General features: G+C 33.8%; 1 protein-coding gene across 1 annotated transcript; it reads right to left on the minus strand.

Annotated features, from left to right (window-relative positions):
- Window positions 1–512: 512 nt before the first annotated feature.
- On the minus strand, window positions 513–14,365 carry LOC123234753 (McKusick-Kaufman/Bardet-Biedl syndromes putative chaperonin-like). The gene is made up of 4 exons (XM_044660716.1): window positions 13,369–14,365; window positions 8,619–8,794; window positions 7,158–7,268; window positions 513–1,231 (listed from the first exon to the last, which is right to left on the minus strand). Exons 1-4 carry the CDS (start codon window positions 14,354–14,356, stop codon window positions 794–796), a joined length of 1,713 nt encoding a protein of 570 aa, XP_044516651.1. The 5' UTR covers window positions 14,357–14,365; the 3' UTR covers window positions 513–793.
- Between the last annotated feature and the right edge of the window lie 7,106 nt (window positions 14,366–21,471).

Raw genomic sequence — 21,471 nt, forward strand, 5'->3', positions numbered from 1 at the left:
GAATAATATGGAAATATGTTTTGAGTGATAATACATGTATAACCCAGTGAAATTGCTTGCTTTTTCTTCAGGAGGGGGAAGAGAGGAGAATGACAACATGAATCATTTAACTTTGGAAAGCTTGTGTGTAAATTTGTTACTGGAATAAAATAAAGTTTTTCTTAAAAATTGTTTCACCTGAGTCTAATCTTTCAGTGACTACACACAAATATTCTTTCCAACATCTGCTCATTATTACAGATTTTCCATGAAGTGAAAATAGTGATATGAAATAGCTATGTAGTCAAATCTGGTCTTGTATTAAAGCCATCACATCCATGTATTTATTCTCAGCTAACTGATATTTGAAAAACAGACTAGTGTGTATAGGTTTCATATTTTTTAGATTAGAGAAGAATGTTGTTGCTTGGGGTGGATTTTAATATTGTACAGAATTAGTAATACAAAATGAATATCTGTAAAACTGTCAACTGGAATGAGAACACACTAATACTTCTTTATTTCATATTTATTGAAAGATCAATCTAAATAAGGAAATATTCAGGGTAAAGTAAAATGTACAGAATCCATGAAATTTACATAATTATCCAAATTACATTAACAATATTTTATAGGTTTACTGTTTTGTTAATGCCTCCATTTAAATGAAAATTTGCTCACTTTAAATGGCCAAATTAGTTCATGAAATTTTCTTTTTGAGAATGACTTAATATGTTCATTCTTTTTTCTACCTTGAAATTTAGGACTTTTTTACATAAACATACTCTTAAAAATAATGAATTTAAAATCTAGATCAGTTCTCATCTTCTATGACACATGAAAGATCCAAAATCAAACTGGCTGTTTCCACAGCAACTTGTAAGCCATGAAGTTTTGCAGTAAAACAGTCCAAAGTCAGATGATCTTTGAGGGAGTTTGTGGATTGCTGAAGAGGATAGTTTTGTGGAGCAAAATGAATACTTTGTAAGAGGCACCAGTTTAGTTCTTCCTGGTTACTGTGGAGTCCACAACCACATTTTGAAACCAAATCTTGCCATTTCACATCAGGGGGAAAATCTGGTTGAACTGACCAAAAGTGTCCATACTTCCTATCGGCAAGAAGTTTACCCTTATCATGCTCTAGAGAGCAAGCAACAGCCTGTAAAGCATTGCAAAACGCATTAGCAACTATTTTATATTCTGGTTGAGTACAGTCATTGGCTTTAAGAATGCATTCTGGAACACTGATAACCTGGAAAAGAAATAAAAGTCATTACAAATAGATACATGCAGTTAAATAACTTTAAAAAGACTAGCCAGACTCATAGCTTTCTCAAAAACTTGTCAAATATTTCTGTTGAAAACCTCATTTTTACTATCAATTAACCCAACTGGCTGGAGCATATTATTGATAGAGCTATATGGGTCAGGCCATAATGGTTTTGTTCCATGGTAATGGAACCCATATCGTCCATAAATGATGAATAATCAATCACTATCATTGTGACAAAAATCAAACTAATTTGCCCTTACCAGCAGTGGTATCTTCACAGAAAAAAGGACAGTATTTCATAATAATATGTTTTTGAGACTTAATAAAATCCCCAAAGGATAATATGAATATTTTACATTGATTCTTTTAAATAAGTGCAATGATTTACCCAAAATTGAACCCTCACAATTTGATAGTTTTAAGGCAAAAATTGAGAGGCATATTTATGTGTGATATAGGGAATAGCCATTCTTGAAAACGGGAATGCCTCAGCTCAAATCTTACCTCTGACAAATAATGGGTAAGTGACCCTGGACCAGTCACTTAACCCCTTAGTGCCTGAGGCAACTCTTAGACTACAAATTCTAGAGAAAGTGCTGACTTGCATTGGCATGAAGTGTTCCCTACCTGGAAGTTTCTAATAGCAATGAAATCACAGGCACAGTCTCTATCCCTATTTCTACTTAATTTTCATTTTAGTTCTTAAACTTTTTTTTGACAAGCATAAAGAAATATGGAACAGGTGCCAATTAAAAAAAATTCAGGGATCAATTTTCAAGGAAAGACTCCTATAAGAATCAAAAAGATCATGAAAGATTTTTACAACCCAAAATAGTGATAACGAAGATTTAATAATCTTTATAAGTATAGTCTGTATACATTTCAAAGGTATACTTGAAAATGTGTAAATAAATAGGCAAGTCTTCACACATTAATGTTTTAACAGACTATATCTTTATAGTAATACAACTGATTTATTAATACAGAGAATATCAGGTACCTCTGAGTTTACTGTTCTAGTGCCCTGAACATGAAAACCACATAGTCTTTTCATTGATATTTATAGTCACAAATGTTCACAGTCAGTGTGTGTTTTGCTTTGTATGACTGTTTATTTATTATAGGTAGGGAGTTTGAAGATACTTTTCTTTTTCTTTTTCTTATTTTTGGAGGAGGGCCAATAGAGAAGGAAGTGATAGTGATACCAAAAAAGGAAGAAAATAAGAAAAGTATGTCGATGCAGAATTAAAAGGAAATAAAGAGAGTAGTAAGATTAGAAAGAGAAAAAGAAAAACAGGGCCACATGTTACTATCATGTTATATTTTAATTATACAAAATGAAAATAAAAACAAAAAGCAATGTTATACATCATGGCAAAAAAGAATAAACTGTACATAACAAATGGATACATAGTCTCATATGTAATTCCCTTTTTCCTTTGTATATTAAAATATATGTTGATATTCATTAAATTCTTAATAAAATTATTTTTAAAAAACTTTGAAGAGATTTAGTCACTCATAAGACACCAGCCTAGCAACTCAAGAGAGTGAAAAAAAAGCAAGTGGATGAAAATACATGTTGCCTGAAGTATGACATGCCATTAGTTGAATCAGTCCATCCCTGTGTAAATATGGGATGAATATGCAGAAGGAAAAATTAGTGGGTTCCAGAATTAAATAAAAGGAAAAGAATATGATAGACCAAATGTGGGAAACTATATAGAATTCTCAATTATCTCAAACTATCCTCTGATATAAAAACATTTGAATATTAATATTTTTCTGCTGATGTTATGTGGCTCCAGTTCCTAGATGGCAATGACCTTAAATCAAGTGGCAGGAGATCCAAAAGGAAATGAAAAAAGGCAGACATAGCATATGGAGGCTGTACCAACATAATCTGCTATTTTTCACAAGCAAGTTGCTGATAAAATGTATGAAGGATACACATGATTAGGAAAAGGGAGGTAAACTGGTTATATATTGAGAAAAAGGGTAACAGATGGATAGCCCAATTGTGGCTATGGTAGTCATAAAAAGTAAAAAGACTTAGAGAAAGGCACTGAGTAGATGCTCTTTGGAGAACTTAAGGATTTATGAACAATAATTACACAAGACAAAAAGGTATGGTTGCATCTACCCTGGTGGAAAAAAGTATCCACAGTGATAAAATCATGAATTTAAAAAAAAATTATATATATATGTTAAGCTCCAAGGGTACAAAGATAGATAGGAATGAATGAATGTATGGATTTATTGAGTGTCTACTATATGTAGAGCTAATCCTGGGGATAGAAACAGAAAATCAAACACTCCTTATCCTCAGGCAGCCCATATTTTAGTGGGAATATAAAAAAAGTAGAGAAGAAATTTAGGAAAAATGCTGGGAGAAATATGAGGAAAAGATCATTTTCAGTTGAAGAACAAATTGTGCTCCCCAATCACAGAAACACAGAATTTTTGAGTTGAAAGGGATCTCAGAGGCCATTTGGTCTTCATCCCCAAACAAAGGAAAACATGCCCAATACACAGGCATCTAACTTTTACCTGAAGATCTCTTCCTAATATCAAAATGTGGCACAATATGCTTTCTCCAAAAAGCTAGTTGTTTAGCTCTGTCTGATTCTTCATGACCCTGTGGACCATAATGCCCATGAGATTTTCTTAGCAAAGATCCTGGAGTGGTTTGCTATTTCCTTCTCCAGTGAATTAAGGCAAACAGAGGTTAAGTGACTTGTCCAGGGTCACTCATCCACTGTCTGAGGCTGGATTTGAACTCAAGTTCTTGTGACTCTAGGCCACTTAGTTGCCTCCAAAAAACTACCACTAACTAATTCTAATCTCATTTGAATATTATTCCACATATGTCAGAATCTAATTAGTATGGTCATTTATACTTAGGTTATTCATTCTAGTCATATATTCTTAAAGTTTTTTTTATAAGTTTGTTTCCATTGGATTGCAAACTTAAAGATTCATGACTTCAATTTTTTCCTTTCCCTCTGAAACATCTATGCACACAGCAGTCCCTCAAGAAACATTGTGGCTGACTATAAGATTGAAAAGCAAATTTAGAGGAAAACATCTGAACTCTCCTGGTTTCCATTTTCAAAAAAATAATAAGATATCCCTTAAAAAAGAAAATCATATAATTCACAACATTGTCAATGTTTGAGTTTTATGGTTAATTTAAACATTTTGGTTAATGTATCATTTATATTACCAATATATAAAAAATCATAAAATCACAGAAAAACATACTGAAATTCAAAGTGTTTCAGAATTTTGTGATGTCTCACTAAGCATGTATTTTTGAACACAGCAAAAGCTCTAAAAATAAATGTTTGTTAAATTTAACTGTATTGTAGGTGTGTAGAATTACTAGCTAAAGAATTCTGGTTCATAGTATTTAGAACTCAACATCTAGTGAAGCCAACATTAGTGTGGGAGATGAGAAATCCTGAAAGGCTACTCTGCTGGTTGTGGTACTTGGATAAACTGATGCTAGATATGGTTAGCCAAATGCCCCAAACTTCCTCTACTGAGCACTTGCCCTTTTTCTCTCACTTACTCCAGTTTATCCTTCTCACGAATGCCAAAATGACTTTGATTAAATGCAGATCGGACTATACTCCTTTGTAAAAAGAAATCCCCTGCCTCTTCAGAGTTGCAGACTTACTTCCCACATCCCATTTGTATGCCTGCACTGCATAACTGGACGTTTCATGAACGCACAAGTGATGAGTGGGGAAGGATAAAGGAAGGGGCTGCCACAGTGTGTAAGTTCTCTCAATTCCCTGGACAGTGCCAGTGGATGGCTGAGAGCCATGCGGGTGGAGCAACATGCAGTCAGACTTAGATTAGATTAAGTTTTAACCTATATCTATCTGTTTTTCTTTAGTCAAGTGATCATTAATAAACTCTATGGAAATTAAGAACCAGGAGTTATTAATTTAATTTTAACACTCCTCTGCTCACTCAACTCCAGTGGCTTCTTAGTACAGCTAGGTTAAAGTACAAATTACTCAGTTTAGACTTTAAAGTCTATCAGAGCCTGACTCCACCCTACCTTTCCAAACTTGCTGTACATTCCTCTTCATTCCATCTTCTATGTCTCTGCTTTTGCAGGAACTCTCCTCCACCCCTCAGAGGAACTCCTCTTGCACCACCTTTCACCTTAGAGTACCTTTCAAGATGCAGCTCAAGCATCAACTTCTGCAGGAAGCTTTTCATGCTCCCTTTAGCTCCTAGTTCCTCCCCTCCAAAATAACCATGAATTTAAGTATTTTGTGCTTTGTAATATTTATTCGCTTTACAGTTCTTCCGTTTATATTTGCATATATGCTCATTATACTTGCTGATTCTTTTGTATAAACGGAGTAAAAAAATTAAATAACAGTTTTTAAATAGGATCTTATGATTAATTTTGTAATTTGGGGTTTCTTGGCCAAGTGCTAACAAAACCTAATTAGTAGTTCTTTGACATTTTGGGTCTCAACAACAACTCCAATATTCCTTCACACACACTGCCATAGCTGAAAGGCCAAAGAGTTTGTGTATTCTGCTGTACATTTCACTGATGGAACTGGCCCAGAGTAGTCAGGGTCTTCTGGTTTTCTCCAGGAGTAAAAAAGCAGTATTTCAGGGTTCCCAGGGACAAATCTAGGGAGCTGGGGAAGGACAGTAAATATTTTCCCTATTGCTAGGCACTTAAGCACCGCCATCAGCTGTGTCCTCCCATTTGGGTAGGTCAGTTACTAGTTCTGTAATTCAATTTAATCACTTAATATCTATTAGATTTTCAAAAGGAAATTTCCTTCAACGATTCATATATTTGCAAGAACAAGTGAATAAGCATTTCCTCTAACACTGAAGGGGTACATATTCTCCTTTTTACCATCTTGGTCTCTAGGGCAAAATTAACTGATTCTTAATTCACTGAAAATTGCAACTAGAATCCCTCAGAGGTGGTTCTTAAGCGTTAACTAGGGGAAAGGGGCATACAAGAACTGTGGAGACCCAATGAATGTGTGCAGTGTGACACATAGAGCTATCCAGGGAGGTCAATATGGAATGATGGAAAATATACTAGAAATGCTGTCAGAACCCAGGGCTTGTGACCTTTATCAAATGAAACTGCCTTTCTTAGATTCACTTTTTCATCTGTAACTTAAGAAGTCTGGACTTCATGATCTCTGAGGTTTCTTTAATTACAAATTTATGATCTATGAATTTGATGTCATCAGCATTAAATGTGTTACATGCATGAAGCAGAGACTTAATAATCACTTAAAAAATAATTTGTGACATGTTTGCAATACTCCATAGTATATTTTCCTTGTTTCCCTGGTGTTATTTGTTGAGGCAGCATGATATAGTCAATAAAGCACTGTAAAAGAGTAAGAAAGACTTGGGTTCAAATTCTGATTTGTCAACCTGGACAAGTTATTTAAACTCTTAGGCTTAAGGTTTTTCACTTGTAAAATGAAGGATTTGGACTTATAACCTCCAAGAGCATTACACATTTTTAATGCTATGATTTAAAACTAAAATCTTATGCTCTAATCTAATCATTTCAATGAGAAAACTGGGATTCAGAAAGTCTCATAGATTTATTCAAAGGCACAAGAGTTGAGCAAGCAAAAGGTAGAATTCAAAGTAAGGTCTTAAAACTCCCAATACAATACTACTCCTACAATACTACATTAGAATGTTGTGTAAAGGGGTTTATTGTATGTACAACCTATTCAAGTGATTTGGTTAATTAAGACTTTGTGGTATAATTCTTCAGCTGATTGAGAAATTTACCTTTGAAGGGGATGAAATTAAACTCACAATGCATAAAAATGTAAAGCCAGTATAAATATAGCTAATCTAACAAGATGAGATAAGGGTTACCTACCTTGTGACTTAAAAAGGAGGCCAAGTGAGTTTCAGTACAGCCACCTCCAAGCAAAGCCAAAGGTTCTCTTATTGTTAGCTTTAAGACGTGCTGTGCTGTTTGACATGCAAGCTGAAAAAGAGAAAAGCATCCACCAATGTCAGAAGTTGTTTCACTCCCAAAAGAAAAAAAAAAAGGTAAAGTTTCAAAGAACACATGACAAACTTAATAATCTAACTGCAATTTTCAAGGGACAAGTAAGTATTGGCATGGCTTAAATGCTAACTAAAATGGTTTTGGCCAACAAATAACAGATTCTGCTAATATGTGCAAGTTTGCTTTAGAGAACTAGAATACTAATCTCTTTCATGATAAGTAACATGGCACAGTAGAAAGTGACCTGTTCTTGGAGTCAAGAGGTCTGTGAGTGAATCCTGGCTCTTCACACTGAATAGCTGTGTTAGTAATGACAAGTCACTCACAGGTTCTGAGCCTCAGTTTCTTCATCTATATCAGTGGTTCCCAAACTTTTTTGGTCTACTGCCCCCTTTCCAGAAAAAATATTAATTAAAAAAAAATTAAAGCGCCCACTTTAGGAGTCACTGATCTATTAGTGAGGATAATACTTCTACAACCTACTTCAAAAGGCTATTGTAATCTTTAAAATAGTTTTTTAAATGTTAGTTATTATTATGTACAAAGAGGCTTCAAACAGGATGGTCTCAAAAAGTCTAGAAACCAAAGTACTAATGATACTTCTATAACTGGACTGGACTCTTCTGGACAACTGTACTGTACAGAAATTATAGTTCAGATTTCTTTTGAGAGGATATAACTACAACTCTGAAGTGGGGACAGGAATGAAGACTGGATCTGAGATTTCACTGGCATAGGGAATTCCTGGATTAAGAAACTCTAGCTACGCAGATCAGCATATTCACTACAATCTATCAATTTTAGAGATTGTGACACATGGTCAGTACTTATCAGAGGCAGAACTTGAATTTAGAATTTTCTAGCTTTAAGGTTAATGCTCTACTTTATTAGATTGATTCTCAGGAATCTTGTGGTAATAAAGAAAATTAAAACCTTATGCAAGGGCAGCTGGGTACCTCAGTGGAGTGAGAGTCAGGCCTAGAGGTCCTAGGTTCAAACCCAGCCTCAGCCACTTCCCAGCTGTGTGACCCTGGGCAAGTCACTTGACCCCCATTGCCCACCCTTACCACTCTTCCACCTATGAGACAATACACGGAAATACAAGGGTTAAAAAGAAAAAAAAAAAACCTTATGCAAAACAATGATACAATTGAACTGACTTGTTTGGAGTAATTTTGCCTATCTCATCTCCACTCTTCTTTGTTAAGAATTGGTAACATAGTGAAGAGAGAAAAGATTATCTCAGGATAAAAGCATCATGGTAGCAATCCCATTTCCCTATTTAAATTCTGTGCTTAGATGGGGAATTCATGGTTCTTTACCCACCTTCAGTTCATTCCAGGCAGTCTCATTTCTGTTACAGAGAAGCAAAGTGCAGACAGTGGAATCATTAGGAATTAAGTGAAAATAAGGTTTTGAACCAAAGTTTGTGGAGCACAAATCCTTCACATATCCATAACTTGTAGATGAGATTAAATTCAGGGAACCAATTGGTTGTGTACCTATTTAACAAAATATTTTAAATCGAAAAAATTATCTCATATGCTAGTCAAACATGAAGCTGTTTTTTATAAAAGACACAATTATACACTTTAAACATTTGTGTTGAGGGGGAGGTAGAAAAAAGAAGTATTACTGTGAATTAAGTCTGAATCATACACTACTTAAAAAGAATGAAATTTTGTTCTATTTATTAGGGATGCTGTAGATAGGATTTATGATTTAGAGGCCTTACATATAGTGAAAGTAGGCTAACAAATTGTTGACAAGATGAGTTTCTTGGGGGATCTGATTTTGTTGACTAATGTTACTGAGATGGATTTTTAATAGGGATAAAGCAGAGGCATAGGGGGGAAAGGGGATGGATTTAGAGTCAAAAGAGTTGTCAGCTCTGCTATTTGCTTTCTCTGAGTTCCTGAGCAAATCATTTCCATTCTTTGGGCCTCAAATTCCTCATCTGTAAAATGGTAAGGTTTTTACTAGATCTCTGGAAGTCCTTTCTGGATATAGATATATGATCCTGTGATCCTCTCATCTTCTTGTTTAGGTTATGACTTTTACTTCTAATTAGCTCAGTTGATTGAAGCATGGTGTTCATGGAGCTGTGTGGGGACAGTTTTGTCCTATTCCATAACAATAATATGTATATATATTAAAAAAAAAAAAAACACCTTACCTTCTGTCTTAGAATCAATATTGTGTAATGATTCCAAGGCAGAAGAGTGGCAGGGACTAGACAATGGTTAAGTGACTTGCCCAGAGTCACACAGCCACAAAAGTGTCTGAGCTCAGATTTGAACATAGGAGCTACCATTTCTAGGCCTGACTCTCAATCCATTGAGCCACTCAGCTGCCCCATGTTAGTAATTTTTTTAAAAAAAGTTATTCACAGGGCAGTAGGAAGCTTCAGTTGAACTCCATACAAAAAAGACAAAGAAGCACAAATGATTAGTTACTAACTCAAGGAGCATACATTCTCCTGGAAAGGCACGGCATGCAGACAAATAAATAAATACAAAGAACACTGAATAAGAAAATGTTAATAAAAGGGGAATCATAGAAGACTTCATTGAGATAAAGGCATTTGAGCTGATCTTTAAGGTGAACTCTTTAGGTAAAACTGAGGAGGGAATACATTCCTAGGGACAGGGAAACGAGCTACCTGTATATACAGTGGCAAAAGACAAAAGGTCAAGTTCAAGGAATAGCTAATAGTCTAGCTTGGCTGGGACACAATTTATACAGGGATGTAATAGGAAAATAACATTAAAAAGTCATAAAGGAATAAGACTGGGGGAAACTTTAAATGTCAGAAGGAACATTTTCTTTTTTATCTCAAGTATAAGTATAGTTTCCAAAACTTTTAAAAGATTTAACCATATTTTGAATATAGAAAAATATGAAACATACATATTTAGGAAGAAAATTTCATAACCTTATAACCTCTCTATAATTCTTGTTTCTATTTGACACCATTTCTTCTTGAAAACATTTTTTCTGAGTTTTTTTTTTTATTGTAGTGCTTTCTTGTTTTCCTGTCCTAATTGACCAGTTTTCAGCCTCTTTGCTGAATTATCATCCATGTCACCCATAATGTGAATGTGCCTCCTTACTCTATGCTTTCACCAAGGCACTGTCCTAGTCTCCTCTCTTCCCAGTAGATGATCTCATCAGCTCCCACAGGTTTAATTTTAATTTCTATATGAATGACACCCATTTCTATACATGCAGCCCTAATCTTGCACCTTCACTCCTATTCTGTTTTACAAACTGCCAATATGACATTTCAAACTGGTTGTACCATACTCATCTTAAATGGAGCATGTCCAAATTGTACTTTTTCCCCACATGTCCACCCCTTTCCCAAACATCATTATTTCTTTCCAGTGGACAATTAATTGTCATCTTATTGATTTTAATTCCACAACAGCTTTCCTTTCTATTAGACAGGACCTCTGTTACTCATTATCATCTCCAGAAATGTTGCCAAAAGTGTCCTAATAGGTCTCTATGCTTTAAATTTCTCCTTCTTCCAATCCAGCTTTCACACATCTGAGAAATTATTTTCCTAAGGCACTAGTAGGATGTTGCTGTCTATGCAATAAACTACAGTGGTACAGATTTTGACCTTTGTTCTAATGAGTCAACGATCTAACTGAATAAACTAATGTAGAGATGACACTTATGTGGGCAAATAATTCTTTCTTGTCTATTAAATTAATGATTTAATTTTTTGTGTTGTTATTCAGTACTTTTTACATTTGACACTCTCAATCATAATTAGACACAGGTCTACTTTATTTCTAGTATTGCCCCTGTATTGTCCTCAAACTAGTTAGTTTAGCATAAGAGGTGATTAAAAGGGATGATAATACAAGGAAGGAAGCAAAAACACTTCCTGATCATGAGGGAAGAGTAAAGAAAAATGCAAAGAACTGGAAATAAAAAGGATGTATCAGTTGGAGAATGACTGAATATATTGTGTTATGAATATAATGAATATTAATTATATTGTAAGAAATTACAAAAAGAACAATTATTAAAAATCCTGGGAAATATGAATTTATGAAGAGTGAAGTGAAAGAACCAGAGAAACTTAAACAATGACAACAAATTAAGGAAAAGCAACTTTAAAAGACCTAAGAACACTGAGTAAAGCAAGGACAAATATCTCTAAAGGATTGCTATAGAAGCACATTATTCACCATCCGAAGAGAAGTGATGGACTATTAGGGCAAGAAAAGACATTTTTGGACATGGTCACTCTATAGATTAATTTGTTACAAGGATTTTGATTTATTTTCTTTCTGTTTTTACTTGGGGTTTGGTAGGCAGGTGGTTGTCAATAGGGATGCCAAGAAAAATAAAGAAAAAGAAATAGAAAAAAAGGAGGGGTACTAAAATATTTAACGTAGAGCACACAAGAAAATAGATGGAAGTTCAATATAGGCATGTCAGTGGCAAAACAAACAGGGCTGAACCTGGAGTCAAGAAGACTCAGGTTTTTTTTAATATAACTTATCCTAATTAGAAATGATGCTCTGTGTATTACAGACTACCTGAACAGAAAAGAAATAGAAAAAAAAAATAGAAAGGAGTTCAAGAAACAACCCTGGGCCCAAAAGCCATTATAATATGGAATTTTATTTATCCATACCTGGGACTTTAATTATGCCAAAGTCAGAAAAGCTAATATCTTTTTATTTACCTTAATAATTTTCAGAAGTAGCAGAACCAATAAGAGGAGATTCTATTCTGAATCTGATTCTAATTGTGGGAGTGGAAATATGAGAACCTAAGTAGGTAGGAGATAAGATGCTGAATTTGCATATAAGCTAACATAGTTTGTCTGGAACTTAAAAGCATTAAAGAAATATTACAGCCTGTAAAGACAGACTGAAGCCAGATTGTGAAAGGTCTTAAAAGCCAAACTAATTAATTTTTAAAAATCTAATCTTGTAGCCAACAGGGAGTCACTAAAGGTTCTTAAGTAGGGGGATTGACATGGTCAGACTCGTGCTTTAGAATTATTCTGGTGGCTGGATTGATGAATAGGAGGAAGAAAGTAGAATGTGGCAATATACTCGGGAAATTTGTGTAACTGTTTGGGTAAAAGGCGATGGGACGTGGGCCTGGTGTGATGGCTACATGCCTGGAAAGGGACAGCCGCAAGGGATATTGTGGGCCTGGAATCAGTAAGACTTGGTAACTGACCGGATATAGGCGGTGAAGAAAGGTCAATGATGACAATGAACATATGAACCTGGGTCACTTAAAATGTTGATATGTCATTGTTCTCAACAGAAATACAGAAATTTGGTGAAGGAAAGAACTTTAGGAAAATAATGAATTCAATGGACATTCTAGCCCACCTTTTAAGCATCTCAAGTTACCACTACCTAGACATTCAATGACGTGTAAAGATGCAAAAGTGAAAAGAAAGGGAATTCTGGGAAATTAGCATGTGAAAATAAGGAGTCCTACTATATAACTTAGTTCCAACAATGCTGGTAAGGCTATACAATAAATTATAAATTATTATAAGCATGTTAGACTTTTTGGTAATCTGTACAACTTCTGGGCTAACTCTGACAGTATGGATTTGGTAAAAATTAGCTCTCTATGTGTACAAATGTTTTCAAAGTTCCAGTATTATGTTTAGGGGTTGAGCAAAACTTGAAATGTCATTCAAAAAGCATTAAGAACTACTACATGCCAAGCACTGAGCTATGTCCTAGGGATACAAAATGTGTGTATGCCTGTATATGTGTAAATACACATAAAACACATACACAAAATACATAAAACACATACACAAAATGGGAGAAAGTGAGAGGAAGAGGAGGGAGAGGGGAAAGAGAGGGAGAGGACACACTCTCCTTTATTTTTTCTTCATTGCTATTGACTTTCTATTCATTTAGTGCCTGAGCAAGGCTGATGTGAAAAAACCTTAGCTGTAGAATACATAGTATATTTATCTACCAAATGGACAATGTCAAGATATGTCTGCAATGCATATACCCCAAAGGGGAGAATCTTAATGTGTTCAAAAGAAAAAAATCTGACTCATTATTACCTGTCATTTCACACAAGGGTTCCATCAGAGATATTCCAACTCTGTCTATGGTAATAATGTGGTGCTGATTGAGGTACTGCTTCAAAACTGGATGTATAACTTTCTGGCACACAACAATATCTACATGATCACTAATGAGCTGATTTCCCAAATTAAGTAGCTGGTCCACAACAGCATTTTCAAGAGAAACTCCATAAGTGACCACTAGTGTTCCTTCTCCAGGATCAGAAATCTCACCAGACATAGTGATACAAAAAAGTGCCACTTTGAGGGCATTTGATGGTAATTTTTTGATAGAAAATGTCATTAATTGAACTTCTGGCATTTCAATGAGTATTCCAGGCAATACAGTAGAATCCATAACTCTTTCACCTTTTAAAGGTATAATTAAAGTTTTCCCCAAAATGGCAAAGTCTTTAGCCTTTTCTGGAATCGTAAGCAAAAATGCTTTCAGAATTAAAGTACTGATATGATCTGCTTCTTTTTTGCTGAGCAGGCAAGCAGGCTTGCTTGTTACTATGCTTTGTACCAAACAACGGAGAGTCTTCATATTGCTAAAATCTACAGAGATTCGGCAGCCACAGGTCTCAGAGTTGAGATAGTCAGTGCAGAGACTCAAAAGATGGTTACTCACTTTAACAACAGTAGCAGATGACAAGTTTAATCTCTGAAAATTTTCAATCAAGTGACAGCAGAAGATGGCTGTAAATAAGCCACAGTCACTAAAATGTGATACATGATTTTGCACAGAGGTTGTCAAAATCTTTAATATAGGATGGGTAACAGAAAGGTTATTAATCAATAATGATGATGATGATGTTGTACAAATTGAGCCTCCAACACCATTGTGCAGTTGCTTCAGTCTACCAGAAGGGCCATAGCAAGATGCTACAATTTGCCTTAAGCCAGAAAGAGATTTACTAATTATTTCTTTTGTCAGCAATTCACACGTACATAATGAAGGTGTTTTAGCTTTAATACGAGACATCTTACTTCAAGGCTACATATAGGTGGTAAAGATAAATTTTATTTTCTTAATGATCTTTTCAGATAATGTATTTTTCAGATGGTTTAAAGTTATACAATTAACCCATCAAGGATATGTCAGAACATGTGGCACACTGGCCATGCAATTTTAAACAGTTTATGCTTTCGATGCTGATTGAACAACATAAATCAATAATGCTTTTACTTCATTTCTTTGATATTCTTTTCTTTGGATCCCAATTGAGATTTGGCAGAGTGTTTTGCAGCTACTTGTATAAAATATGTGCCAAGATGGACACCTATAAAAGTTAATCCAGCTACAAGGAGCCAGTTCTTTCTAATCCAGCTGGTTTGTTTCATCTCTTTTTCTTGTGTCAAAGCAAAATTTAAGTTTCAAAGACAATTCTTTTGGTAGGATACTTCCTTCTGTAAGAAACACAAACATTAAGACATTAGAGTTAGATTAGATGACCTCTAAGGTTTCTTACCCAAACCTTTCATATATTTAGAGATTACAATTTTAAAATGCTATTTCTAACATTTTATGACCTCAGAATAAGTTACAAAGAACTTCAAAGTGGCATAAGCTGGCAGTCTAGTTTCTAGAAGTCAGGCATGCAAATTAATTGGATTTCAAATCTCTGTATTCTTAAAGTTTTGACAAACAAATATTTTAATGATTTAGGAAAGCAAAACAACATGAATTTTAAGTGCACACGGGAAATATGAATATAATGATCTACAAATACATTTCCCTTCAAAACTATTTGGTCTGTTTCCTCAGTTAGACATCAACAACTTTATTATGACATTCTTAAGTCTACAAAGTCATTAGTTTATATTTATGTTAAATAACCCTTGCATCCTAACATATTGCAACAAAAAAAATGAGTAAAATCACACTAGGTTTGAAGCAAGATTTTCAGGACAATTTTCAATTATGATTGGTGATTTTTGGTTTTAAAATCTTGTCCCAGGCAAAATGTTTTAAATCTTAAGTTAATAACAAACACAAGAATGTCAATGATATGCTCGGTGGCTGACAGTGAACACTGGATGTGACTTGATCTTTGTCAGTTTCTCTGATCTTACAAACGAATTTTTATGAAATGCCAAATAAATGAACAAGTCAAAAGTAGCAGTTTTACTATTTATAGTAGCAAATTATGTATTATGAGGAATGAAATCCCTTTTAATACTGTACTGTGTGAGAATAAGCCTGATAGTATGAAATGGTAAAGCTGGACCTTCCAATGTACTTGCTCTTTTATGGCTTCTAATTATTTTAGGAAACGGATTAATCCTATAAAGGATATAGTGAATTTTGTAGAAGCACAATGAAAGTCAGTGGCATGAATTTTGAAATGAACATAAAATTAGAGTGGAGAGAAAACTTGAGGATAAAGTCACTACTACAGAAGTCACTGGAGCAAAGTAAGCTAAACAAAATGTGTGTGTGTGTGTATTCTTTTCTTTCAAGGACTGTATATAATCAGAAAAAAAAACCTGTTTATCTGTCAGAAGAATCTAGCTCCTCTGAGTACAAAGATAATTGCTTATCTCTGAGCTGTTAAGGGATTGTCACAATTGTTTTGGCTTTAATTCAAAAGAAATTGTTTATCTGAAATTTTGGTTTTATTTCTATGATATTCTTCACTTGCAAAATCAGCCAATTGATGTAGTTAGATAATATCATGATAACATATTTTAAAACCTTTTTCTATTTCTTCATTATCAGCACAGACTACTACAACAATTATTAAGTCACTATTAATATTTATTTTAATACAATACTGACTGTGGTCAGTATTGTAGGAGGGTGTTAAGATAAATATAAAAATATAAATATAAATATAAAACAATTCTCACCATCAAAAAGCTTACAATGATTGTAAGTGGAGGAGAGTAGGAAAGAGGGTCAGTAAGGAAATAAAAAAGATAAGTGAGCAAGAACTATAATGCAAAGCATGAAAATACACCAGCAAAGTTTTAAAGAGATTCATAGAATGAAGAAATCATAGCCTGTGGAGGTGGCTTTACAATGGAGGTACCATTTGAAGTTTCAGAACTTGGACAGACATATGGGGATAGCTCGAGCTATATAAAACAGAAAAAAATGTCACTGAACAACAGACTAGAGGCTTTATTCACTAGTCTATGGTTTCTGAACTAAGAGTTACTGGTGAAAGCTGTGACATGATCAGACATGCACATGGGAAGAACTGACAGTAGTAGCTGTAAAATGGATTAAAGGAAGAGGACAGGGGTGGCAGAAAAACTTGATAGAATGCCATGGAAGAAGGAATAACAGCCAAGCAGCTCCATGCAAAGGTGACTGATTTGCTAATGACAATTTCAAATCACAGTCCTAAATCTAAGCAAAATTTAAAATATATGTATATATGTATATATATGTATATATGTATACATATACATACACATACACACACACACACACACACACACACACACACACACATATATATATATATATCCTGTAGCCCTGTGCTAAAATCAGAACCAAACACTATCAGTTACCATAGAGTCTCCTGTTCTATTGTCCTAGAAACAACAGGAGGACACTAATTTTTCCTACTAACGTAACCCCTATATCTTATCTGAAAATTGGCCCCATACTGATCAATCAGTTATAGTTTCCACATTCTTTCTGATTGCTTATAGATACTATGAAAGGAGTGGGAGACCTTGTTTCCTGAATTCAGGCCTCTTTGCTATTCCTCAGACAACACATTCCATCACCTGATAATTCATTTTCACTGATCCCTTTCACATGATGTTCCTAATGCCTGGAATTCTCCCCCTCCCCTTTCACTTCAACTTACAAAACTCAGCTGAAAAAACCTTATTTCTCCTTAATGTCTTCCCTCTGAGATTATCTCAAATTCATCCTGTAATATATTTTGTTTGTATTTGACTATTTGCATGTTGTCTCCACCATTGACACCATTGAACTGTGAACTGAGAGCAGAGGCTTGTTTTTTTTTGTTTGTTTTGTTTTGTTTTGGTGTAGGTATAGGAAAGAGGGGAGGAACTGTATCCTTACTGCTTAGCACAGTGCTTGGCACATTGTTGTTGAGTTGTTTTTCAGGATTGTAACCCCATTTGGGGGTTTCCTTGGCACAGACAGCTGGAGTGGTTTACAATTTTCTTCTTCAGCTTATTTTACAGATGAGAGAACTGAGTCAGAATTATGTGACTTGTCCAAGATCACATAGCTAGAAAGAAAATGTCTGAGGCTAGATTAGAATTCAAGAAGATAAATATTCTCAACTGCAGGCCTGGCACTCTGTCCACTGTACCAGCTAGTTGCCCCAATTGGCACATAGTAGGAGCCTAATAAATTCTTTTTGACTTGATTTAAATCTTCCTTAAATTATGCTAAACATTACATACTCTGTTATAATTCTTTTCTCTATGCTCTAAAATCTGCCTTTATGCATCACATTTCCAAAAGTTCAAATGAATAACAAACAAACCTAGAGGAATAACAGCCTATTTAGTTTGGAGAACTCTTAAAAACAAACTCAACATCTTAAAATAACATTATATCTATGCCTGACTCACTCTACTACCCCCAAACCTATCTAACTTTTCCTTTCCACCCCCCCCAAAAAATCCATATATATGAGACAAATATGTCCTATATAGCACACAAAAACATACTACTTTGCCAGTGCCTCATCATATTAAAAATTAATGATTTGTGAAAATCTTTTTCTTATACATTCTCTCTTCCCTTTCAAAATTCAAAGTTTCTCATTAGTACATATTCTTTTCATTGCTATGGCTAAATCACTTACCTAAGCACTGCATGATTGCTATTTGACTTGTTTTGGGTTCTTCTGGGGAATCACATGTGCCACAATTCCAGGTTCTGGAATACTGTCCTCATTAGCATTAGTAGTTTGGAAAATCGGATTACTCTTAATGCTCTTCCACCCTATGTGAATCAGTCCGATAGAAGGTATCATAACAAGAAGAACTTTGTTGTCTCTCCAAAAGGTCTTAAGACTCATAGTAACTTTGGCAACAATGTACCTATATAAAAAGTTAATTATTTTAAATAATATCCTCCCCAGATTACTTTTGTAAACTACAAAAAGAAGTAGCACCCCTCAAAACAGTAAAATCTGAACGTCAAACATCTTTAATTATTGTGTGTCACACTATTAATTAACAAAAAAGAAATATGTACAGGCAAAAAAGCAGAAGCAGGAAGCTTGGCAAACTCATAAAGTAATACTTGAAAATAACTTTTGTTAATCTTTCATTAAAGAACATTAATTATTATATCTGTTAGGAAAATTATAATATCAAACATAAGAAACATTTACAAAGAGAATTCATTTTATTTACATGACTGTAACTGTGTGCTAGTCATATTGACATTGGATCTATTTGATGAGACTTGGATAATCTTTAACAAGAGAATCAGATAAATCTTTAACAAAAAGTAATCTGGCTACTAAAACTGATTAGGCATTTATTATTTGGGTTCTGCTCTAAAGAAAATAAAGCACTTAACAGAAATGCAAAAGTAAGCAATGATAATGCCTAAAGGTTTAGAAAAAAGACCTCAAAAGAAAGGCCAAAGGAATTAGGTTTAATTGGACAAAGAAAACAAGTTTGTATAAATATTTAGAGTATTAAATAATATGAAAGGATTTTGTTTCTATGAACTGCTGAGATGAAGGCAACAAGGAATAGGTTTGACTACATAGCAGAAGAGTTGTTGAGATATTAAAAATAATTTTTGCATTATAAAGACTAAGACCTTATTAAAGCATGTTGTAAAATATTGTGTATAAAAGGAACTCATTATCCATTCATTTTACTCACTTAATCAGACAGGTTTTTAAAATAAAAGATGACTTGTTAACAGGTTAAATTTAGGTGCCACCCTGTCCTAGAATTAAGGGAATAGTTTAGATTAGCAGTTCTCAAAATTTCTGGACTTAGGATCTATTTATACCCTTAAAAATTACTGAAGAACGAACCCCCAGAGTTGTTTTCTGTCAATATTATATTGGAAATGAAAATATCTTAGTATTACTGTGAAAATAGTTGTGACTTTGTAGACCCTTTGGAAAGGGTCACAGCGATTCACAGACCACATTGAGAATTGCTGGACTAGATGATTTTAAAAGATTTTCTTTTTAATTCTGTAATAAATAATTCCGTTCAGTTTCTGTAAATTCTAAAAGCTGAATGGCTCAATGGCTAGATAACAGAATGAGAAGCAATTCACCTCAATTTTATTTTAAGTAAAGGAAATATTCATTATTAATTGTAAGCAGTCTAGGTCAATCTTAAAAGACTACTTTCAGTGTCAAAAAAGCTTAATAAAACTATTAATTTTGCTGGCACTGTCATTATAAAAGCTTTTTCTCTTGGCCCTAATAGTATCTAGGAGTTTTTAATCACTCACTATCACATCTGCAAACTTCTACTAAAGGCATGCTAAAGATTTCAACAAATTTAAAAACATTTTATTTGTGAGAAATCAAAACCCTCCTTCATTCCACAAATTCCAATATATTTGCAATTATTGTTGTTAGCCAAAATACATGCTTTATTTATGAAATTAAAATATTTGTTTTCTTGTCCTGAATTTCCAATGGTATCGATTATGCTTTTATCAGCTTATGATAATACCTTGTTTGACAAAGTATTACTGCTTCTTTATTTAAGCTTGGAAAAAAGTGAGTCTTTATTCCTTTCATTAACATATGATCTATGTGAGATTAATAATTAAAATGGCAAGGAGAGTTGAGAAATACTCTGGATAATCTATGTGAATGGAGAATGAGGCTATAGATTACTTAGTAAAAGCAAATTTTGCCTAAATACAATCAGGTTCTTATGTCTTCCCCACAACTGTAAGCACTTTATCTACCCAAAAAAAATCTGATTTTGCTATTGACTAATACCCCTCTGTCTAATTTTCTCAATATTTTAGGCAATACCATCAACTCCCTAACATCCTATGCATCTTCAATTCATCTAAATCTATGTAAATTATTGCATATTTGAAGTACTCCAATATAAAATAGCATTTTTTATTCAGTATTTTATCTGTACACTTTTAAACCTGCACTTAGTGCCTGTCATCTTTTGCTTGGCCAAAAAAAAAAATAGCACATATCTCTTATAAGAAAAATAATTATAATTTCTGAAATTTATATTTTATAGCTGTTAGAAAAAAGAATAATTCAAAAGAGGCAAAGTATTTTTGAAAAAGCTAAATATATACTGAAATAGTAATGTTTAAACTGTAATAGTAATATGGTGTAGATCTACAAGGTAACTTCTTAATTGAGAAGCACTTTATATAAAATAAATGGAAATGAAAAACGTGTTGTAGAACAAATGAAGAAGCTAAGAATTCTTAATAATAAGGTTAACATAATTTTCTGCTACTTTATTTTGGGGTATTGGAATTGGGGGGGTGGTTCTATGAGAAAGTATTAATTAAACTAAGAATCCAGTACAATTTATTATTTGCCAAATACCACTGAAATATAAAATTTCTTCTTTAGTATATATTTTATTTTGATGACTTTAATGTTTTTCAACAATTAATATGATCTAATCACTCACACTTATCACTTCTTACACAATGATCAAGGCTAGTGGAGAGGGAAAGGGGTTTGACAGAGTAATTATTTCTGCTAATTATCTCCAATATTCTTTGAAAGCTTTGGATGACAGCTGATTCTATTTTTGTGGTATTTTATTCTTTTAAAGGCAATTTATACATATTACCACATTTAATCTTTGTAATAATCCTGTGGATTTTACTCATGGCAAAGAGAAATAGAATGACCTTTATTCTAACCAGTAAAATAGAAGCAAATTGCCATTTTTGAATGATGTTATAATTTTTATAAACCTATTCATATTCCATTACCTAATGAATCTTTAATGTGCTTTTTGTAATGTACTTCATGTTTCTATAGGAAAAACTAGAAGAAAAGAAATTAGTTTTACCCAATACCCTGATGTTAGGCAATTTGTGAAAAGGCCTAAAAAAGTGTTATACAGCATGTTCCTTTTCAGAACAGCAAATACCTAGCAGATTATAGTCATAGAGTT

This window comes from Gracilinanus agilis, chromosome 2 (assembly GCF_016433145.1).
Source record: "Gracilinanus agilis isolate LMUSP501 chromosome 2, AgileGrace, whole genome shotgun sequence".
Classification (NCBI taxonomy): domain Eukaryota; kingdom Metazoa; phylum Chordata; class Mammalia; order Didelphimorphia; family Didelphidae; genus Gracilinanus; species Gracilinanus agilis.